This window comes from Lynx canadensis, chromosome B4, assembly GCF_007474595.2.
Source record: "Lynx canadensis isolate LIC74 chromosome B4, mLynCan4.pri.v2, whole genome shotgun sequence".
NCBI classification, from domain to species: domain Eukaryota; kingdom Metazoa; phylum Chordata; class Mammalia; order Carnivora; family Felidae; genus Lynx; species Lynx canadensis.
In genome coordinates, this window is record NC_044309.1 from 11233395 (window position 1) to 11257940 (window position 24546).

The 24546-nt window shown below is 41.1% G+C and overlaps 1 protein-coding gene across 2 annotated transcripts in view; it reads left to right on the top strand.

Annotated features, from left to right (window-relative positions):
• The window catches only part of DHTKD1 (dehydrogenase E1 and transketolase domain containing 1), a 51123-nt gene extending 26577 nt beyond the window's left edge, over window positions 1–24546 (top strand). Inside the window, exons 6-17 of one of the 2 annotated variants that reach the window (XM_030321440.1) lie at window positions 1721–1892; window positions 2915–3113; window positions 5193–5505; window positions 6740–6824; window positions 7554–7693; window positions 13598–13748; window positions 15504–15664; window positions 16723–16887; window positions 19286–19368; window positions 19704–19873; window positions 21557–21642; window positions 22564–24546. In XM_030321440.1, the coding sequence (XP_030177300.1) occupies window positions 1721–1892; window positions 2915–3113; window positions 5193–5505; window positions 6740–6824; window positions 7554–7693; window positions 13598–13748; window positions 15504–15664; window positions 16723–16887; window positions 19286–19368; window positions 19704–19873; window positions 21557–21642; window positions 22564–22665 (1827 nt within the window). In that variant the 3' untranslated portion in view covers window positions 22666–24546. The remainder of the gene's footprint in view (window positions 1–1720; window positions 1893–2914; window positions 3114–5192; window positions 5506–6739; window positions 6825–7553; window positions 7694–13597; window positions 13749–15503; window positions 15665–16722; window positions 16888–19285; window positions 19369–19703; window positions 19874–21556; window positions 21643–22563) is intronic. The other variant, XM_030321441.1, reaches the window with a different exon arrangement.

The window sequence follows — 24546 nt, forward strand, 5'->3', positions numbered from 1 at the left end:
TCATTTATATTTAGGTCTTTTACTTCTATTCTTATTAGAGCCCAGTGGTTACCTTCAGTTAGGACATATCATATTATTTTATTTATTATTATTAATTATTTTATTTTAGAGAGAGTGAGAGAGACAGTGCGAGCAGGAGAGAGGGGCAGAGGGAGAGAGAGAGAGAGAGAGAGAGAGAGAGAGAGAGAGAGAGAGAGAATCTTAAGCATCCTCCATGCTCAGTGAGGAACCTGACCCTGGGATCATGACCGGAGCCAAAATCAAGAGTTGGATGCTAGGGGTGCCTGGGTGGCTCAGTCAGTTAAGCGTCTGATTCTTGGTTTTGGGCTCAGGTCATGATCTCATAGTTTTGTGAGTTTGAGCCCTGCATCAGGCTCCATGCTAACAGTATGGAGCCTGCTTGGGATTCTCTTTCTCTGCCCCTCCCCCACTCATGCTCGCTCTCTCTCTCTCTCTCTCTCTCAAAATAAATAAATAAACTTTAAAAAAGTAACAAAAAAAAAAAAAAACCAGTTGGACGCTCAAGCGACTGAGCCACCCGGGGCCCCCAGATTACTTATTCTTAAATGTTTATTTTTTAGAGAGAGAGAGACAGAGAGAGAGACAGAGTACAAGCGGAGAAGGGGCAGAAGAAGAGGGAGACACAGAATCTGAAGCAGGCTCCAAGCTGTCAGTGCAGAGCCTGATGCAGGGCTTGAACTCACAAATTGTGAGATCATGACCTGAGCCAAAGTCAGACACTTAACCGATTGAGCCACCCAGGCGCTACTTTTATTCTTTATTTCAGCATTTTGACTGTTTATGATACTAGACTTTTATTTATTTTTTTATTGCAATATATTTGACAATAGCATTATGTCAATTTAAGGTGTATAACATGTTGATGTCACAGATAATCACCTTGTAGCCTGAAGTCAGTAGAACTCATATCTTCTTCTAAGATCTTCTAAGATCTATAATTCCCTTGTTATTTGCTTTCAACTTCTGTGAAAATGATCTCCCCTTTTATCTACTACTTTCCATCTATCAGGTTTTGTGATGATGTTGTGATCTAACAGACTTCAGATGTGCTGGGAGAATAGCACATTTCAGATGTTTTGTGATAGTATTTTGTTGTTTCCTCAAAGCATCCTTTCAATTACCTGTGATATACTTTCCCCCATGCCTCCTGTCTTTGCTGTCGTATCTCCCTCCCCCCACCTCTTTGTGTTCACGGTGTGGCCAACACAGCCAGTGGGGATTAGGTGATGTGAGCTGCGCACCGTCTCTTTTCAGGGGCAGGATGATTGGGGAAGAGAGAGAGAGTTCAAAGCCACGCACCGTTCCTCATGTCTTGCAAGCTGTTTTCATGAAAACTGTACTGGAGCTGATTTTCCTTCAGTACTGCTGATAGTCCTTCCTTCTGTGGTGCTGCTGTATGTTCTAGAATGTTGATAGGTATATTAGAAGTGATGCATGCGAGTGACAATGTGGGGGTGAAAGAATAGATCAATTGGTGGTGGCCACAAGAGGTAGAGGGGCTTTGAAACCAACTTGAGATCAGCCTAACCATCCTAGAAAGTCCTGTACGGAACCAGCAGATTTTTAGGAGGGCAGGAGAGCAGTGAGAGCGTGGTTGTTTTTATTCCTGTTATTATTTGAAAACAATTTATTCCAAACTGGATACATAAATTTCTCCACCTCTTATGTTCATTTTCTTGTTTTCTCCTCTATGATTTAGGTTCACGGTGATGCTTCTTTCTGTGGTCAGGGGATTGTTCCCGAAACATTTACGCTGTCTAATCTCCCACATTTCAGAATTGGTGGGAGTGTCCATCTGATTGTCAATAACCAGCTGGGTTACACCACTCCTGCAGAAAGAGGAAGGTCTTCCTTATACTGCAGTGATATCGGTATGTGACATAGGGAGGCATCTCTAGAGAAACATCTAGTTCACTAGGAACAGTAAGCCTCCCTGGTTACCCCGTTTTAAATTTGGGGTCAGATATGGTTAGTAGTCATCAACAGTGGTATCCATATTCCTTTAAAATCTGAGTGTGACCTTTGAATCCAAAGAGGTGAAACAAGAGGGAAACACAAAGGGTGCCATCTCAAATTGCCCAGATATCCAGTTGAATGCTGTCATGGAAACCAAAGATCAACACAATTAGTACAACACCAGGGTACTCATCTTTAGGAGATTCAGATCCAGGGTGCCCAAGACCTTAGTCAAGAATGATATTGAATTTGGCTAAGGGGTCTTGGTTAGAAATCAGATACAAAGAAGCAAAGTTGACTTGTTCTACCCTGGAAATTAGCAATATTAAGAGAAAGGCAGGGCTTTTTTTTAAACCCATCCCCCAATTCACAGAGTTACCTGAATTGTTAGATGGTAGGAACTATTGCGTTTTTGCACCCAGCCCCTGGCCTGGATGCCTTTTGGAGCTATCTATGTGAATGTTTTGTGATTAGTTTGACAAAGATACTGGAAGCACATTCTAGGGCTTTTCTTTGAAGAAAATCAATTTTTTTTAGGATTCGTCCTTTAATGACCCTTTTATCTCAGGAGGAAAGATACAGTAACAATGACAGTAACAAAATAAATAGTAGTTATTACATACCAGGCACTCTTCAGCACTTTATATGCAGTAACTCGGAATCTTTACAACATCACCAGGAGGTATAGGAGCTATTATCCCAGTTTTATAGATGGGAAAACTGAGATTCATAACTTTACTAAGGTCACAGAGTGAGTCACAGAGCTAGGACATGACCTCTTTCCTATCAGCTGGACTCCAAAGTGTGGGTTCTTAACAGCCCAGCCAAATCATCCCTGAGTATGTGGGCTGCCTCCCCACGCAGACAAGAGGACTTGGAGGTGGGCTAATGTCCATTGGGGTTGGCTAGCCAGCTTCATCTGTCTTCTCTGCCTCAGGGAAGCTTGTGGGCTGTGCCATCATCCATGTCAATGGAGACAGCCCAGAAGAAGTGGTTCGGGCCACACAACTGGCTTTTGAATACCAGCGCCAGTTCCGGAAGGATGTGATTGTTGACTTGTTATGCTACAGGCAGTGGGGCCACAATGAGCTGGATGAGCCCTTCTTCACAAATCCAGTCATGTACAAAATCATCAGGTATAATTATAAATCTTTGTTGAAGATCCCCTTACTCCCAAGGGCTTGCATTTTTTAAAAATTATTTTTATTAGACACTCTGAAGTAGGGCGACCAACTCCCTGGGTTGCCTGGGACATGAAACTTTCAGGACTGAAACTGGGGTAGTCCTGAGCAAACCGGGATGATCATCCTACGGATCCCGGGAAAGCTCCCCAGAGTCTTCAAACTCCACACGTTTACTCTATGAATAAATGAAGGCAACTTACCAATCTCACTGAGGTAGGAAGACTGGGGCAGAGCCCTTAGCCCGAAGCTACTTAGTTTGTCACTGACAGGATCAGAAATAGATCCTCTGTGATTCACGTGGTGCCTCAGCAAGAGGCAACATGATGGATTTTAAGGAACCTAGAGAACTCTGCTGTCCAATATGGAAGCCACGACCATACATGGCTACTGAACACTTGAAATGTGGCCATTCCTGCTGGAGATGGGTTGTGAGTGTAATGAACACACCAGATTCCAAAGACCTTGAAAAAAAGAATGTAAACTATCTCAATAAGAATTTTTATGTTGATAAAGTATTAAAGTGACTATATTTTGAGGAAACTGAATTAAATATGTCATTAAAATTCATTCCACCTGTTTAATTTTAACCTTTTCTAACATGACCACTAAGAGATTTTTAATTACATGTTGGCTGGCTCTGCATTTCTCTTGGACAGCATTGAGACAGAAAGTTAATGAGATGGAGGGGAACGTGTTCCTTTGGAATTTCCTTTTTTTAATACTAGAAAGTACAATAGAACCCCCTCCCCCACTTTATTTCCTCATAGATATAAATTAAAGTAGAGAAAGAAATTTGGTGACACTTCATAGGTCTTTCTGGTCAGAGGTAGCACCCTGCTCTTGGAAGAACAAATCTGGGTTCTCTGTTTAGCTTTGAATTTAGCTGCTGAGTGACCAGATGTGGCTCAAGGCCCCATTAAAAAAAAAAAAAAAAATCTATCCAGTCCATCTGTCACTTTCGTCATGATTAAATATGATAAAATATGTGAGCAAGATTTGTTGTTTAAAGTATTACTTGAGCATAGATTGGCATTATTATTGTTATAAAACCGAGATACTGATTATTATAGTTTCCGGATTATTAAAACCACCTGAAACAGATGTTGGTGACTTTGAGTTCAATACTGTTTGAAATAAAGTGGTAAGACAATGTAGGTCAGTCTTGTAAATAACTTTCCAGAATGTACCAATTCATAGAAAAACTCTACTAATTATTTCTACCTTGATGTAGATAAAAGCTTATAAAGATGAATCTTATTTTTTTGCTTGCCTGCAAGAAGTTGTTACTCACCATTGCCTTAAAAAAAAAAAATAATGCATTGGAGTGAAAGGTACATAACATAAAATGGATCATTTTATTTTTTATTTTATTTATTTTAATTTTTCTAATGTTCATTTATTTTTTGAAAGACAGAGACAGAGCATGAGCAGGGGAGGGGCAGAGAGAGGGAGACGCAGAATCCGAAGCAGATTCCAGGCTCCATGCTGTCAGCACAGAGCCTGACGCGGGGCTCAAATTCATCGAGCTGGATCATGACCTGAGCTGAAGTCGCACACTTAACCGACTGAGCCACCCAGGAACCCCTAAAATGGATCATTTTATTTTTATTTTATTTATTTGTTTATTTTACATTTTTTTATTTTTGAGAGACAGAGTAAAAGTGGGGGAGGGGCAGAGAGTAGGGGAGACACAGAATCTGAAGCAGGTTCCAGGCTCTGAGCTGTCAGCCCAGAGCCTGACGTGGGGCTTGAACTCACGAACCGTGAGATCATGACCTGAGCTGAAGTCGGATGCTTAACCGACCAAGCCACCCAGGTGGCCCATAAAATGGATCATTTTAAAGTGTACAATTCAGAGGCATTTAGTACATTGACAATGTAGTACAACCACCCCTTCTATCCAGTTCCTGAACATTTCCTGTGTGCCTTTTTATAGTGACGTGGCTCTGTGATACCTTGGACAACTAGTGTATCTGTCACGCTTTGGTGTTTACAAACCCGATTGACTTTTCTCTCCTCTCTCTTGGACAGAGCCCGGAAAAGCATCCCAGACACCTATGCAGAGCACCTTATTTCCAACGGACTCATGACCGAGGAAGAGGTGTCGGATATCAAAACCTCCTACTATGCAAAGTTAAATGACCATTTAACTAACATGGCCCACTATAGCCCCTCGGCCACCAACCTGCAGGCTCACTGGCAGGGCCTGGTCCAGCCGGAGGCTTCCATTACAACCTGGAACACTGGTGTGCCCCTAGACCTCCTGCGATTTATTGGTGGGAAGTCCGTGGAAGTGCCGGAGGGACTCCACATGCACAGTCACCTTCTGAAGATGTACGTTCAGGTAGGGAGCATTATAATTTCCGGTTGTTGTTTGTTTGTCTTGTGCAGCAAAGAAATTGGTGTTGATCTGGTCTTTTCGGTTCAGCTAATGAATTTGACATTTATTGCATGCCACTAGGTTCTAGTGATGTTTTGGTAGTGATGCTCTCTTAAGTCAGATTTGTCTACTTGCGCTCTTTTCTCTCTTCTTTCCTTTGTATACACAAACAGGTTCTGGTACTGATAGTCCATTCGGGTTTTGTCTACTTCTCATTTTCCTCGATTTGCTTACTCATTCATACATGTTTAATACATGTACATGCACTACATGCACATTATCAAAAATACAGGACAGAAACACCTGTTTTGATTTCTCTGATTAGTGAGCAGAAAACACTTTCATTTTGGGGGCCAGCTTGAATAAAAATAAGTACACATCAACAAACATACCCCCAAAGGCAACCATTTGCCCTTACACACGTTGATGTTTCTTACACATTGTCTCACGTTAAAGATAGATTGAAACTTTGGTTTGCCTGGGACTCTGGAATTTCCTGGAACGTGGGATTCTGCATGCTCAAAGTGAGGGAGCAAAAGTCAAAGGCCTTCGTCTTTCTTAAACTTGGATAGAGGCACTTTGTCCTCTGAATGATTTTGAGATGCTTACTTCATTTCCAGTTTTTTAATTTATTTTAAATGCTTATTTATTTATTTTGGGAGAGAGAGAGAGAGAGAGAGAGAGCGCGTGAGCAAGCCAGCAGGGGAGCATCAGAGAGAGAGAATCCAAAGCAGGCTTCTTGCTGTCAGTGCAGGACCCCACTTGGGACTTGATCTCGCAACCGTGAGATCATGACCTGAGCTGAAATCAAGAGTCGGACGCTTAACCGACTGAGCCACCCAGGCACCCCTAGGCTTTTATTATAGGTACAGAGATTCTTAAAATAATCTGTGTACTTACCATCCAGGTGAAGAAATTGAATATTACAAGCACAGTTCTCTGCGTGCCCTCCCTGGTGCCGTCTCCTCTCCATTGTGCACAGGCTTAACCACTAACCTGAGTGCCTGCTAGTTTTGCCTGTTTGAAAACCTATAATTGCTATCTTACTCTCATCTTTCCCTTCTGCACTTTCTGTTTTAATATAACATTATAATTTTGATCCATACCGTTGTTGCATTACATTTTGTGAACTCAGTGTGGAAAAGGGTATAGACTGTTAAAAGTGTCTTTTTTTCCCCTCTGCTTCTGTTTTTTGCAGTCCAGACTGGAGAAAGTGATGGATGGAACAAAATTAGACTGGGCTACGGCAGAAGCTCTTGCCTTGGGCTCATTACTTGCTCAGGGTAAGACATTTCTGTTTAGTTGCACAGCTGGTAGGGATTGCTTTATATGACACTTGATGTATGTGACCCCTGCAGTTCTGAGGAAAACTATCTCCAATTGTTTTCAGTAACTAGAGAGGTTCTAAAATGTGTTAGCTTTTCTTTTTTGACAATATTATTTAATCTTCAGGATAAATCGTGTTGGTGACCTTCATCAAAGAATAGACTATAGAACATTTCTTGCTAGGAAACAAAGGGCCCTGTGCCGGATGAATTGGAAAGATATTTTCCTCCAAACATTGTAGGGCAAGCAATGACTCTCCATTCTTGTGTGATCTTGCCTTACACAGACTTTTGAATATAGGGCAGATACATTTTATTTTTTTATAATTTTTTTTAATGTTTATTATTTTTGAGAGACAGAGAGACAGTGTGAGCAGGGGAGGGGCAGAGAAAGGGAGACACAGAATCCGAAGCAGGCTTCAGTCTCCCAGCTTTCAGCACAGAGCCCCACTTGGGGCTTGAATCCATGAACTGTGAGGTCATGACCCAAGCGGAAGTTGGACACTTAACTGACTGAGCCACCCAGGTGCCCCAGAACAGGTATATTTTAATGTGGTTAATCTATTGCTAAGGGAAATTCTCACAAGGAACTGATGTGTAAGAATTCAGCATCAGCATGTGTTGTTAATACTTAGGTTATTCACGGGAATCTGTTTTTTTTTGTTTTTTCCTCCTTGCTGGCTTAAGGTTTTAATGTCCGTCTCAGTGGGCAAGATGTCGGCCGTGGAACTTTTAGTCAGAGGCACGCCATGGTTGTTTGCCAGAACACCGATGACACCTATATCCCTCTGAACCATATGGACCCAAATCAGAAAGGGTTTCTAGAGGTAGGATGTCTTAGTGTCTATTGTAAAAACCAGGTGCTGATAATTATAGTTACAGGATTCTTAAAGCAGCTAGAAACAGATGTCAGCAACTTTGGGTTCAATCTTTTTAAAAAAAAATTTAGGGGCACCTGGGTGGCTCGGTTGGTTGGGTGTCCGACTTCAGCTCAGATCATTATCTCGCAGTTCAGGAGTTCGAGCCTGCATCAGGCTCTGTGCTGACAGCTCAGAGCCTGGAGCCTGCTTCAGATTCTGTGACTCCCATTCTCTCTCTGCCCCTCCCCTGCTCTCTCTCTCAAAAATAAATAAAAACATTAAAAAATTAAAAAAATTCCAGTATAGTTAACATGGTGTTTTATTAGTTTCAGGTGTACAATATAGGGATTCAGCACTTTCATACATCACCCAGTGCTCATCTGGTGTATCTTTTTTTATTATTAAATATAATTTATTGTCAAATTGGTGTCCATACAATACCCAGTGATCATCCCAACAGGTGCCCTCCTCGATGCCCATCACCCACTTTCCTCTCTCCCCTACCCTCCATCAACCCTCAGTTCTCAGTTTTTAAGAGTCTCTTATGGTTTGCCTCCTTCCCTCTCTGTAACTTTTGTTTCCCCCTTCCCCTCCCCCATGGTCTTGTGTTAAGTTTCTCAGGATCCACATATGAATGAAAACATATGGTATCCGTCTTTCTCTGCCTGACTTATTTCACTTAGCATAATACCCTCCCTGTTCCATCACATTGTTACAAATGGCCAGATTTCATTCTTTCTCATTGCCAAGTAGTATTCCGTTGTATATATAAACCACATCTTCTTTATCCATTTGTCAGTTGACGGACATTTAGGCTCTTTCCATAATTTGGCTATTGTTGAAAGTGCTGCTAGAAACTTTGGGGTACAAGTGCCCCTATGCATCAGCACTCCTGGATCCCTTGGGTAAATTCCTAGCAGTGCTATTGATGGGTCATAGGGTACGTCTATTTTTAATTTTTTGAGGAACCTCCACACTGTTTTCCAGAGCAGCTGTACCAGTTTGCATTCCCACCAACAGTGCAAGAGGGTTCCTGTTTCTCTACGTCCTCGCCAGCGTCTATAGTCTCCTGATTTGTTCATTTTAGCCACTCTGACTGGCATGAGGTGGTATCTGAGTGTGGTTTTGATTTGTGTTTCCCTGATGAGGAGCGACGCTGAGCATCTTTTCATGTGCCTGTTGGCCATCTGGATGTCTTCTTTAGAGAAGTGTCTATTCATGTTTTCTGCCCATTTCTTCACTGGATTATTTGTTTTTTGGGTGTGGAGTTTGGTGAGCTCTTTATAGATTTTGGATAGTAGCCCTTTGTCCGATATGTCATTTGCAAATATCTTTTCCCATTCCCTTGGTTGCATTTTAGTTTTGTTGATTGTTTCCTTTGCTGTGCAGAAGCGTTTTATCTTAATGAGGTCCCAGTAGTTCATTTTTGCTTTTAATTCCCTTGCCTTTGGAGATGTGTCGAGTAAGAAAATGCTACGGCTGAGGTCAGAGAGGTTTTTCCCTGCTTTCTCCTCTAGGGTTTTGATGGTTTCCTGTCTCACATTCAGGTCCTTCATCCATTTTGAGTTTGTTTTTGTGAATGGTGTAGGAAAGTGGTCTAGTTTCATCCTTCTGCATATTGCTGTCCAGTTCTCCCAGCACCATTTGTTAAAGAGACTGTCTTTTTTCCATTGGATATTCTTTTGCAAATCAATTAATATGATACATGACATTAATAAAAGAAAAAATAAGAACCGTATGATTCTGTCTATAGATGCAGAAAAAGCATTTGACAAAATACAGCATCCTTTCTTAATAAAAACCCTTGAGAAAGTCGGGATAGAAGGAAAATACTTAAACATCATAAAAGCCGTTTATGAAAAGCCGACAGCTAATATCATCCTCAATGGGGAAAAACTGACAGCTTTCCCCCTGAGATCAGGAACACGACAGGGATGTCCACTCTCACCGCTGTTGTTTAACGTGGTGTTGGAAGTGCTAGCATCAGCGATCAGACAACAAAAGGAATCAAAGGCATCAAAATTGGCAAAGATGAAGTCAAACTTTCACTGTTTGCAGACGACATGATACTCTACAAGCAAAACCTGACAGACTCCACCAAAAGTCTGTTAGAACTGATACATGAATTCAGCAAAGTCGCAGGATACAAAATTAATTTACAGAAATCGGTTGCATTTTTATACACCAATAATGAAGCAACAGAAAGAGAAATAAAGAAACTGATCCCATTCACAATTTCACCAAGAATCATAAAATACCTAGGAATAAACCTAACCAAAGATGTAAAAGATCTGTATGCTGAAAACTATAGAAAACTTATGAAGGAAATTGAAGAAAAGAAATGGAAAAACATTCCGTGCTCATGGATTGGAAGAATAAATATTGTTACAATGTCAGTACTACCCAAAGCAATCTACACATTCAATGCAATCCCAATCAAAATCGCACCAGCATTCTTCTTGAAGCTGGAACAAGCAATCCTAAAATTTGTATGGAACCACAAACAACCCCGAATAGCCAAAGAAATATTGAAGAAGGAAACCAAAGCAGGAGGCATCACAATCCCAGACTTTAGCCTCTACTACAAAGCTGTAATCATCAAGACAGCATGGTATTGGCACAAAAACAGACACATAGACCAATGGAATAGAATAGAGACTCCAGAATTGGACCCACAAATGTATGGCCAACTAATCTTAGATCAGTGTACTCTTAATTCCCTTCATCTACTTCACGCATCCCCCACTGGTAAAACCATGCCCCACTGGTAAAACCAGTTTTTACAAGTGGTAAAAACTGGTTACCACTTGTAAAAACTGGTTACCACTAGTTTCTTCTTTAATAGTCTGTTTTTGTGTGTGTCTTTTTCTATTTGTTCATTTCTTTTGTTTCTTTTTTTTAAATTTATTTTTTTATAATTTAACTTTATTTTTTATTTTTTAAAATTTACATCCAAATTAGTTAGTATACAGTGAAGCAATGATTTCAGGAGTAGATGCCTTAATGCCCCTTACCCATTTAGCCCATCCCCTCTCCCACAACCCCTCCAGCAACCCTCAGTTTTTTTCTCTATTAAAACCATGTCCTTTATATGAAGGACCCTGGGAGGAACTGTTGCTTGCTCTTGGTACTGCTCCTGGTATTGACTGAGTTGACTGAGCAGTGGTTTGTCTCTATGGTGTGTGTACTGTGAATTCTGCAATTGAGCCACATTCTTCTGTCAGTAATGGCTCCCAGGAAGAGGTGGAGGCCACTGACCTCTGGTGACTGTAAGCCACCAGGCTGTCTTTCCCCTTTATTCTGTGTCTCAATCTTTATCTTCTTTCTATGTACATTTACATCATCACATTGTACATCATATATATTTATGAGCCATCTCAAGTATGTTTTGGAATAAATAAAAGGATTAATAAATCCAAGAAATGAAAGTAGATATGTGTATACATGAGTACAAATGACAATGAATGCTTAGGAGAAGGTGCAGAGAATCTACTTGGGAAGTCAGGAAAACCTTGGGAGGGGAAGCCAGATTTGAACTGGGCCTGGAAGGACATAAGGAGTTGCCTAGTCTGATGCCTATAGAGAGAACATTCCAGGTGGACACCATAATACCTAGAAAGCCTGTGAAGTGAGAAGACAGGACCTACAAATAGCTTCATGTGACTGGAGGTTAAGTTGCAAAGTGGAAACAGGAGTCAGGAAGAGGAGACTGGCCAGACTCCCCACCTCGTGAAAGACTCGGAATGTTATGTAAGTAGGAAACCATGGAGGAATTTTGAACAGGCGATCAGATTTTTGTATCAGAAAGAACCCTCCCCATGGTACTTTGGAAGCTGAAGATGGATGAGAACTTCAGATGGTGTATCCACCCAGCTTTATTGAGGTATAACAGGACAATTTCTTTTTTTCTTTAAAACAATTTTTTAATGTTTATTTATTTTTAAGAGACAGCGTGAGTGGGGAAGGGCAGAGGGAGAGGGAGACAGAGAATCCAAAGCAGGCTCTGCGCTGTCAGCACAAATCCTGACATGGGACTCGAACCCACAAACCATGAGATCATGATCCGAGCCAAAGTTAGACACTCAACCGACTGAGCCACCCAGGTGCCCCATAATAGGACAATTTCTAAGGAGGCTTCTCAATAGTCTAGGCAGGAAATCACATGGACCTGAATTAGGGCAATAGCAGTGCAGACAGAAGATGGGACCAGATTTGAGAACATTTACGAAACAACAGCTATGGGACTTAGCGGTAGATGGAGGGAGTGAGGAAGACTAGTCTCGCTTATCTCCTGGCTTCCTGACTTGGACAATTGCTATATGATGGTGATACTCACCCAAATATAAAGAGGGGGAACAGGTTTGGTAAGGAAAGCTGATGGATTCAGTTTTGAACATTTGACTTTGAGGTGGCTGAATAACATACAAGTTTCTGTCCATTACAGAAAGGCAATTAGATATGTATGTCTGGACTTAATGAAGGAATCTGATCTTGAGATATAGGTTTGGACATCATCAGGGTGAAGTGATTGAAGCCACAAGGGTGGGAGAATCTCCCTGGGAGAGAGCAGAATGGGAAGAGAGCCAAGGGATAGGGTCCTGGGAAAAACAGCTTCTAAGGGGCTGGCAGGGGAAAAGTATTTCCCTAGAAAGCATCCAGAGGAGGAGGAGAACAAGGAGTCACTGTGTCATGACCTGAAGAAGAAAGAAGTCAAATATGAGGAAGAATAACATGGCCATTGGATTTAGCCGCTGGAAAGTCAAGAGTTGACTTCACGCACAGCTGTTTTAGTGGAGCAGTGAGAACAGAAGCTAGACGCTACTAGCTTAAAGGGTAAAATTCCCACAAATGGTGAGATCATGACCTGAGCTGCAATCAAGAATCAGACACAACCGACTGAGCCACCCAGGTGCCCCTATTTTATTATTTTTTAAATTGAAGTATAGTTGACACACAAAGTTGTGTTAGTTTCAGGTGTACAACATAGTGGTTTGACAGGTCTATTTGTGCTATGCTTCGCTCACAAGTGTAGCTACCGTCTGTCACCTAACAACGCTATTACAATATCATTGATGATGCTCCCTATGCTGTACCTTCCATCCCTGTGACTTACTCATTCCATGGCTGGAAGTCTGTACTTCCCACACTCTTCCACCCATTTTGCCCATTCCCCGCTCCTCCTCCCTCCACAATCACCAGTTTGTTCTCTGTGTTTATGGGTCTGTTTCCACTTTTGTTTGTCTTTTTGTTTCTCTTAAGCACAATCATATAGTTTTTGTCCATCTCTGTCTGACTTGTTTCACTTAGCATCGTACCCTCTAGATCCACCCATGTGGTCATACGACTGAGTAGAATCACGTTGCGTTTAATTGTCCTCTTTTGCCTCCTCAGAGATCTAATTTTGTGTTCTGCTTTTCTTTTTTATCTTAACATGCTGTGACGGTTCTTTTGATTTATTGTGCAGATAGGATATTAGAATAATGGATTCTAACCAAAGGTAGGCCTTCTTTTGGTAACTTTCCCCCCTTTGCTTTGTGATATGTGTTTTAAAAGCTTGTATGACACAGTCTTACTCTAACTAATCAAGGTAGATCATCTAAGAAGTTAATTTTGCTTATCCTTAAAGATCGCCTTTACTGCCCACGTTGCATTCTTCTCCCCCTTTCCTTGTGCCACCTTCCCCCACATGCGTCACTCACAGGGAGCAGTAGATGTCCTTTCTCAAGAAATGAGGAGATAACTGGAAAGAAAGCTCCCCTCTGTGCCCTTCCTCCTTTTTGAGAGGTTTGTGACGCTTTACCTTGACTGATCTATGTCCCCAGCTTTCCTTGCAGTGACAGTGTTTCTGTTCTCTTCCTTTGTATTAATTAGATCAGCAACAGCCCGCTGTCAGAAGAGGCTGTCCTGGGATTTGAATATGGGATGAGCATCGAAAGCCCCAGGTTACTGCCCATCTGGGAGGCTCAGTTTGGCGATTTCTTCAATGGTGCTCAGATCATCTTTGACACGTTCATCTCTGGAGGTGGGTGTCAGCATATGCATGTGGAATGGTGCATAGCACCAGCCTCGTGGGGAAACATGAATGAGACGGGGCCATAACTGCTGTACCACAAGAGTTAGGGGCTGCCCTGCCATCTCCTGGGGCATGACAGCTATTGGATGGTTACAGAAGCTGCTGGAGGGCTAGGGGCCACTTGGTCACTGTACAGGCAGCACTTTCTCCAGGGCAGTGTGCTTGGCTGTAGGGAGAAGAGCATGTACCTGCCAGCTCCTAGGTAGTTTGACTTTGCGGTCTGCACTTGGGGCATGTTGCATAACTGTGACATGAATAGCAAGCAGGCAGTGGGGACATAGTAGAGATTTGTGGTCAGAGTGAATGGCAGCCTTGAAAATCCACTTCCCTCGGGGCGCCTGGGTGGCTCAGTCAGTTGAGCTTTTGACCTCGGCTCAGGTCATGATCTTGCAGTTTATAAGTTTGAGACCCATGTCACAGCTCAGAGCCTAGAGCCTGCTTTGGATTCTCTCCCTCTGCCCCTCCCCCGCTCATGCTCTGTCTCTATCTCAAAATTAAATAAAAATATTAAAAAGAAAGAAAGAAAGAAAGAAAGAAAGAAAGAAAGAAAGAAAGAAAGAAAGAAAAAAAAGAAAATCCACTTCCCTCAACCCAAGGATGTTCAACTATCTGAAAGCTGGTAGTGGGACATCTTTATTTTTTTGTTTTGTGTTTAAAAAAAATTTTTTTTAAGTTTATTTATTTTGAAAGAGACAGAGACAGTGTGAGTGGAGGAGGGGTGGGGGGGAGGAGAGAGAATCCTAGGTAGGCTCTGCACTGTCAACACAGAGCCCAACCTAGGGCTCGAACTCACGAAACCATGACATCATGACCTGAGCCAAAGAGTCGGAGGCTTAACTGACTGAGCCGCCTGGGCACCCCTTGTTTTGTTTTGTTTTGTTTTGTTTTGTTTTGTTTTGTTTTATGAGAGGGTACATGTGAGCAAGGGGCAGAGAGAGAGGGAGAGAATCCCACGAAGGGCAGAGAGGGAGAAAGAGAGAGGGAGAATCCCATGAGGGGCAGAGAAGGAGAGAGAGAAGCAGGTCTCACCGGAATCAGGGCTCCAGCTCACCCACTGGAAGAGGGGCTGGAACTCACAAACCCTGAGATCATGACCGGAGCCAAAGTTCAATGCTTAACTGACTGAGCCAACGAGGTGCTCCCTTATTGTTTTTAATAATCATTTACAAAAGCAGAACCTACTTATTATAAAAATCAGAGTATGTAAGGAACAAGTGTGAGTCCCCATCACCCCATTTTCGGGGGGTAACCAACCCCCTTGGATTCTTTGCACTCCAGTCGTCCCTCTGGCCGTGTTTCTCTGTGACCTTGTGGTTGTAGGGAAGAAAAGTGCCTTGAGGAGACTGGACTTTGACATGTCCAGAGACTATCCAGAAGTGTCCACACTTGCAGCCTGAGGACAGTGGGCTGTGTTGTAATTGGTGCTGTGGGGGGAAGACAAGAGCCACCAGTGCTCAGTAGGAGTCGTGTCTGCAAAGGAAGCAGAGAGGCCCATGCTGTCCTTGAAACCGGTACATTCACCTCGTGATTTGTCTCTCATCTGCCACAGCCCGTTCAGTGAGTGTGTCATATAGGGTTTCAGCCGGTAAGATGGACATTGTCCTCCTAAGCGCGTAACACTGCTGGAAAGCACACAGAATGGAAAATGACTCTAGGGGATAAGACGGCAAAGTAACGTTTGTGTCACTACTCATGTCACATCAGACGGTTCTGTTCCTGCTTCGGAGAGTTCTCACTCCCTGTCACGTGCTTTCCCAGGGGAGGCCAAGTGGCTCCTTCAGAGCGGCATTGTTATCCTGCTTCCCCATGGGTATGACGGGGCTGGACCTGACCACTCCTCTTGTCGCATAGAGCGTTTCTTGCAGGTATGTCCGCTCGCTGCTTCCTAGGTGCTTTGAAAGAGACCTACCTCCTGTGAATACTTAATATGTACCTTAAACTGTAAGGCCTTGTAGTATCTGAATGAAACGGGTTTAAGGCACTGCCAGTATTCTTTATCAACATGATGCCTTGGGTATATTAGTGTCGTGGTTTTATGGCAAAAAAGTGGTTCTTGTATGGAAAAGATCAGTGGTTTCTAAACCATGCTGATAATGAAAATCATCTACAGAGCTTTTTGTAGATAGAGATCCAGGGACCAACACCAGATCAGATTCTTCAGAGTGTGGCCTAGCCTGTATTTTTACCTAAAAAATTATTTTTGAGTAACTATAGTATTTTTTATTAAGTGATTCATGATCATTAAAAAATGTTTCAATAATCATGCAGAAATAACCACAGTTAATATTTGGTAAGGATCATTACCTATGTCTTTTTATGCATATGACTTCCTAGTATTAAGAAAATTTTCAAACATACAGAAAAGTCATAAAATTTTACAGTGAACATTCATATGCCAATCCCTTAGATTCTACCACTAATATTTTATTATACTGTACTTGTTTTTATCACATTTACTCATCTATCATTCTTCTATCTATAAATCTGTATTATCTGCTGATGCATTTCAGGGTAAATGGAGATGTGTGTCCACGTACAGGTCACAGATGTGTAATCTGTACACATTATCCTAAGTGCACGAATATCATTAATTATTTTAGCATATGTGCAGATAAATGTATAGCTAGATGACAGTTTAGTCTACTGTAGAACAGTAGATAGATGGATAGTTATGTTGATAGGTAATAATAGAGAAAAATGATTTTATAAAAAGTGGATTACAGAAATAAAAAAACTGAAGGTTAGTTAAAGACTACATGTGAAATACAAAACTACAGTTTTGGGAAGAAATATAGGATGAGTATGCGGAAGACATCGTTTGGGAGTCATGAGTATACAGATGGGTTTCCCTTAGGACAGCCGTGTCCTTATGATTGAATTAGATGATCGGAACATTTGCTTGTTTCTTTCATTTCTCTCCCAGATGTGTGACAGTGTAGAAGAGGGGGTGGATGGAGACACAGTGAACATGTTCGTGGTACACCCAACTACTCCTGCACAGTATTTCCACTTGCTCAGGAGACAGATGGTCCGGAATTTCCGAAAACCCCTCATTGTTGCTTCTCCGAAGATGTTACTCAGGTTCCCTGTAAGTAGAAACAACTGGTTAGGAAGCCTTTCTCCTTCTGTCGTTTTTATATGCATTTGCCTCTATTTTCTGTATCTAATGTTATTTATTTAAAACGTTTTGGCCTTTTTAAAATTTTGATTCCAGTTAGTTAACTTACAGTGTTACATTAGTTTCAGGTGTACAATATAGTGATTCAGCACTTCCATATACATCACCTGGTGCTCATCATGACAAGTGCGTTCCTTAATCCCCATCACCTATTTAACCCCCCCCCCCCACTTCCCTTTGTGTCTCGTTGTATTTAAACAGAAACATCTAGGGGCGCCTGGGTGGCTCAGTCGGTTAAGTGTCCAACTTTGGCTCAGGTCATGAATTCCAACCCCGTGTTGGGCTCTGTGCTGACAGCTCAGAGCCTGGAGCCTTCCTCAGATTCTGTCTCCCTCTCTCTCTGCCCCTCTCCTGCTCGCACTGTCTCACTCTGGCTCTCAAAAATAAACATTAAAACAAATTTTTAGAAACATCTTTTAATTTTAATTTTTTTAATTACAAAAATGTTTTAATGTTTATTCATTTTGGAGATAGAAAGAGAGAGAGACAAAGCATAAGTGGGGGAGGGACAGAGAGAGAGGGAGACCCAAAATCTGCAGCAGGCTCCAAGCTCTGAGCTGTCAGCACAGAGCCCGACACAGGGGCTCAAATTCGCTAACCGTGAGATCGTGACCTGAGCCGAAGTCAGACGCTTAACTGACTAAGCCACCCAGGAGCCCCTGACACAGATATTTTGAAATGGCAACGTGAAAGGGGCCAAGTCATAATACACATTAATTTATTTCTAAGAAATATGTACACCTGGGATTCTTCACCCAACTTTCATTGTACTTGCAAGATTGTCACCTGCTCCCTCAATCATTGCTCTAAAAGAGTATAATCATATTAAATATAATATATGTATGTTACTAAGTATTGAATGAACTATCGGAAATTTTATTGAGAATTTCTTTTGCTGTTTGTAACTGAGAGTTAGATTTAATTCTGGCCCTAGTTGTTGTCCACTCCTCTCCTTTCCCCATGTCTAATCTATAACTTATGAAATAAGTGAGGCCTTGCTCTGGAGCCTTTAAAATATCAATAGCTTTCCTACCAATTTTCAAGCAAAATGTACTCTTATTAAGTAGTTAACTATCTTCCTTAAACATATAAGTCCTTTTAGTAATTGAAAGTGAGTACCACCGTTATTGAAGTCTGATTTCTTCCTGAAAATTAGCTACTGTACCAGTAGGTACAAGTGATCTAGCAGAATAGAAGTCCACTCTTTGTTTCCATGGCCCATTTGGAGATGACTTACCATGTGACAAACACGACTCAAGGCTCTAGGGAGTTTGCCTGTCAAGTGGTACCTAAATTCTACCCCAATTTCCCACCCAGCTCTCAACTCCAGCTCCTTTTTTTTTTTCTTAGTGAGCTCTTTACAGAGATCAAGAGTCACATGCTCTACTGACTGAGCCAGCCAGGTGCCCCTCCAGCCCCTTTTGATTCCCACCTTAGGAAGTGTGAGCTGACCAAGGGCTCTGGTTCAAGATGGAGAAAGATTGATTCTATTGTGCATTATTGAGCAACAAGAATAAATAAAGAATATATATTTATATATAATGTATCTATTTATAACTCATATGTAATATATAAATATAATACATTTTATTTTATAATATATATTCATTTTTATTTTATTCTCTTCGCTAATATTATTTTTTTAGGTTACATCACAGTGTCTTGCGTCAGCGAGGCTGCCTATCAGTGGCCCAGTCAAAGTGTCACCTTCCCAGTTGGGACTAGACTATAGGGAAATGAACTAGATGAGGAAATGGAATCCACTCCCCAACCTTACCCTCATTAATGGTCTATTCTGAGTTCTTTGCAACAAGTACTTATTTAAATTGAACTCCTTAATACCATTTCTTTCCATCACAGAAATGTTTGTGTATTGTTCCTGGTTTGTTCTGTGACTCATTAGGTTTCACTTATAAATTATGGTTAAAATCCTAAAGACAGAAATCATTGCCCTGGCTGAGCTGTTTTCATTCACAGATTCCATGAACTGCCCCCTCCAATTCCAAGAAATTAAAGCATACTTTTGATGGATATTAAAGTGTGATTGAACTGAAATGTTGATTCTTAAAATGTTATTGTGGCATCAGACAATAGGCAATTTTAAGTCACTTTGAACAAATAATTTTATTCTGAAATATACAGAATCGATATTTTTGGGAAAAATATTGTGCTTATTAGTACACATGTTTACATATAATGCTAGGAGGGAAATTTGTTGTTATTTCTTGGTAAAGATCCCTTATAAGTAAGGCACCTTCGGCTCCTTGCCTTCAGCTGCTAGATTTGTGGCCTTTTTCCCTCTCCTTAGGCAGCCGTATCAAGTCTTCACGAAATGACACCAGGAACAACATTCAAGCCGGTCATTGGTGATTCATCTGTGGATCCCAAAAAGTAATTTGATGTGTATCTCTGTTCTCATACTCTGCGGTAGAATTTTAATTAGTGGGAAAACTAGTTCATGTTAAGGAGCCCAAAGTGACCCAAATCTCCAGTATCCTGATAGAAGAAAGTCCTTTGCATCCGTGGGGTAGGAGTTAGAATATGTGCGGAAGAGGCATACATTGCTGGATAAGACTTGCCAGGGCACAGCATGAGACTGAACCCAACTACAGAGACCCCCACTCCTTCAGTAATGAAGCATGTTCATCTGCGTGGTTTCCTCCTTTTCTGATACAATTCTTTCAGACATTTCTCCTCTACCACATTGTCCCTTTTCTACCCAACAGTGTTAAGAGTCTAGTGTTCTGCTGTGGCAAACATTTCTATGCCCTACTGAAGCAAAGAGAATCCTTGGAGGCCAAGAAGGGTGACTTTGCCATCATCCGAGTAGAAGAACTCTGTCCTTTCCCAGTGGATTCGTTACAGCAAGAGATGAGCAAATACAAACATGTTAAAGGTATGGCACTGGTCTTGTTGGGATTCTTCTTGATTCAGATACCTGAAACCTATTCCAGCTATCTCACGTGAAAAGAGGTTTGGGGGCAGAGAGAGTCATTAGGAAACAACCTTGGACTCTAGAAATATGAAAAAAAAAAATACTGCTAGAGCCAATGTCTCCTTGTCTTTTCTGGTATCCCTTTCAGTCTCCCCTTCTCTCACTTAAGACATGTCATTTCTTGAGAGGCTGGAGGTAATCTCTGCTATAATATTACTTTGGATAAATAGATGTAACTGTAAAAGGCAAGGCTTTTTTTTTTTTTTTTTGGCTGCAATAATTGGACTGGAATAACTGGACATCTCTATGCATTGGGTACAGAAATTAACCCAAGATCACAGACCTAAATGTAAAACGTAAAACTCTAAAACTTCTGGGAGAAAACCTTTGTGGCCTTCCGTTAGGCAAAAAGTTCTTAGATGTAACACTAAACATCAGATAACAGAGAAATTGGACTTTATCAAAGCAAAAAGCTTTTGCACTGCTGAAAGGTGTTGCAGAGCAAATGGAAAGACGAGACACAGACGGGGAGAAAGTATTTGCAAATACATATGTGACAAAGGACTATCCAGATTGTTCAGAGAGTGTCCAAAACTCAACAGTAAGAAAAACAAATAATCCAAGTTTTTAAAATGTGCAAAAGATTTGAACCAAAGAATGGGAGGGCAAACAACCATTAAAAAAAAGATGCACAACTATAATCAGTGATAAGGGAGATGCAAGTGAAACCCAAATGAGATACGACTACACACCTATTAGAATGGCTCAAATTAAAACAATAAGTATTAATTGTATCCAAGGCTGATGAGGAAGCAAAGCACCCGGAACCTGCATTCACTGCAGGAAGGAATGGAAACTGGTGTAGTCGCTCTGGAAACATGTGTCAGTTCCTTACAAGGTTACACACAGAGTTACCGTATAGCCCAGCGGTTCACTTGGAGGTATTTGTCCAAGAGGAATGAAAACATGTTCACAGAAAAATGTCTATAGCAGCTTCATCCATAATTGCCCCAAGCTACCAGCACATCCTTCAACCTGTGGATGGATACATAATCCATGTTACATTCTTACAATACCTACTGCTCAGGAATAAGAGCGTGACCTATGGCTACAGGCAAAATCACAAATGGATTTTGCCAGTTCAAGGGAGCCAGAACCAAAGGCTACATAATATGATTCCATTTATCTGATGTTCTGGAAAAGGCATAAACTATAGGGAGAGAGGAAAGATCAGTGGTTGCCAGAGGTTGGGTGGGTGGAGGGGTTGCCTTGAAAGGGCCAGGTTGAGGGAATTTGGGGGATTGATAGAATTTTTCTGTATCACAAGTGAGGTGCTGGATACACGACTATGCATTTGTCAAAAAAAAAAAAAAAAAAAAAAAAAAAAAAAGCCAAGTAACACTATGCCATATTGGAAAGGCATATATTTACTTGAGGAGAGCTATCCATACATACACGCTATATATGTACATATGTGTATAAAAATGGATATGATGTGTCTGTGTGTGTAGATACATAGTGTATGTATGTATTCACTGTGTGTATATATACATACACATATATATATATGTATAGAGTGTGTGTGTGTGTGTGTGTTATTGTACATTTACTTGGAATACTGAAATGAACTTTCTTCTGTTATAGATTTTATTTGGAGTCAGGAGGAGCCTCAGAACATGGGTCCATGGTGCTTTGTTTCTCCCAGGTTTGAAAAGCAACTGGCCTGCAAGGTAATGGCTTTCTGTCTTGTAATGTTTTGTGTATGTGTGTTATTTTTTCCTGGAGTGCCAAGAAATGGGTTTGTCCCCTGTGAGCCTGATGCAGGGCTGGAACCCATGAACCGTGAACCCATGATCTGAGCCAAAGTTGGGTGTTTAACCAACTGAGCCACCCAAGCGCCCCTCCAGTTGTTTTAAAGATAAACAAAAACATAAAATCTAATTTTAGGCTCTTTTCTCAGAATAAAATGTTGCATGTTTATCAAGAAAGACACATATGTGTACATGCTAGTATCATGTAAGAAAAAAATGATTATCCTTCAAACAGTAAAAGCCCTTCCCTGTCGTCTACTTTTCCCACTACTCCATTCAGAAGCCTTGTCCCAAAGCTCAGTATCCAGCCCTGGGGAGCAGGGTGATGAGCGGGTTTATTTTACAATGTGGGAGAAAAGGTGCCCAGTAACGCTTGTTCCAGGCTCATCTGCATAGCTGGCATCCATCAAAGGCCAAATTCTTCCTGATCATGTTGTAGGAAGGGAAGAACAATGAGAAGAGCAAATGTACTTCTCTTTATCTTCCTATTCTGCTTCGATCAGGACTCAGTTTACACATTTGTTACTAGTTTGCTGGGCCCAAGTCATTTTCACCTATAGATAGTTCTAATTTAGGAAAATCTGCAGGTTAAACCAGCTAATAATTACTGAAGAACAGGACATAATTCAAGAATTCATCTCACCTCATGGTGCCTGGAATTTAGTTTTTAGTTGTGACAAACATCTCCTTCCAGTCTATTCTAGGTAACTCATTATTTTGCCCAAAAGGTGATTTGTGGTTAAACAAGCTAAGAGAAATGCATGGACTGCCTTGGGAGAAGGAAGCAGGGCTCTCATCAGGTTCAAATGCCATTTTATTTCTTTTCTGCTCCAATGACAGCTCCGTCTTGTGAGCCGACCCCCTTTGCCAGCACCCGCTGTAGGAATTGGCGCCCTTCACCTGCAGCAGCATGAAGATGTCCTCACCAAGACCTTTGCTTGATGGTGTCCTTCGAATCACTACTACTTCCTTTAAGAAAACTTCCGTGAAAAGAAAGGCTTGCTTCTGTACTCTCCCCTTCCATTAGGTAACATGAAAAGCCTATGTTCCTCTAAGATGTTGGGATTCATGGGGGCAGTTTAATCAGAGTATGTGGAATAGCCAAGGGCATGAATTATCCATGAATACATGAATCTGACCAGTCCATTGTAGCCTTAAAGGTACAGCAGTGTTTTGTTTTGGTTCTGAGTTGTAGAGCTAATTCAATGAACCAGATTTTTTCAGGCCACTCTTTCTCATTAGCTAACTAGTTTGTTAGGTGGAAAAGTTCGTTAGGAAAAGTTTGTTAGCTGGAATTTGCAGCTCCATCCAGATGACCTCGACATTACTTCTCCGTTTGCTTGATGCATGTCACTTCATTAATTCTGCCATTGTGACTATCAGTATTTTCTTTTGACGTAATATCTAGTGCTGCTTTCCAGCCACTGTGAAGAATGTTTCACCAAATGCTGCAGCAAAACCATATTAGTCCTGATTCGTGTTTTTCAGGATAGTTGTTTTCACCCGTTGTCCTTATATATCGGTCCCATTCAATACAAGTCTCTGGATGTATAATCTTTTTGCACGGTATTATTAAGGAGTTTTAGCTACAATGAAATTGATTTGTGGGCTACATAGTATCTTCCCCCCCCCCCTAAATTGTTATCTTGGTATTTTTAATTGACTTTGGGTATCTGATGTGGGGATTTCAGCTCCTGGTCAGTCAGTCTTACTTCTGAAAGGTATGACAACGTGATGTGATGTTCATTCACAGTGTTTAAGGAGCTTTTTAACTTTGATGCTGGAGACTTCCCAGCACCAGGTACTTGGGGATTTACAGAGATCACCAACCCAGTCTGTTACTTCTGAAACTTTGTGGACACATAACTAAACGGCAGCAAATGGTGTAGCTTTACGTGGCTTGGTGCTGCAGAGACTCGGCCATCTACCATTCTTGTGCGATGACATTTTTCTCAGAGGTGATGGAGGACATGCTGGGGGACTTTTCCTGGCAGCTGGTAATGTCTTTCAGAATCGATGTGTAGGTTATTCTGGCCACAGGAGTGGATTCATGATTCACATCTTAAACGTATGCGTTAGTGTATTGATTTAATATTTCTGTAAAACTCACATCCTTTTTTTATCCCTATGCACCTTAATTCTTCCTTCCTGTGTCAAGCCTTATAAATCACGTAACTTTGTGCCATGCATGTAAATCGGTAAAATTACAAAGGTCCCTTTAATGAGAATGGTTTTCAATGTGGTATACTGAACTGGAAAAACATAAAAGCACTGTCATGTTTTTTAGATCTCTTGGCTAAACATTTCAAAGTTCAAGCACATAATGAGATGGAAAACTGGTTTGTTTTTTCCATTTTTTTTAAGTTCAGTTTAGATTTCTCCAAATTTCTAACTTTTCATCTCTGGTATCTTATTACACTTCTCCACCTCAAGCCATCAAATGTGTCTTCTGAAAAAGAAGACGTCTCCTGTATCTTAACCTTCTTACTCTCAATCATGATTGCAACACGGGTCAGCATCTTGAATCACCTTGTAGGAAGGGACCATTTAAAGAATTCCAAATCAAATACTCTCATTAGAAAGTATGGGATAAAAATATAATCACAAAGTAAAATAAAAATATTTTATTATATTTCTCAGAGAAATTCGATAATGTGATATTTGTATCCTGTTTATATCTATGCTAATTAAGTTCATGTTCAATGAAGAGCAGACTTAAATGGGGTATTCAGTGAATAGAAATTTTAACAACCATGAAAAAATGTTCATTTTGTCTCAGGTGACATATTCATTGTAAAATAAATTTTTCTTCCTTAAGAACCA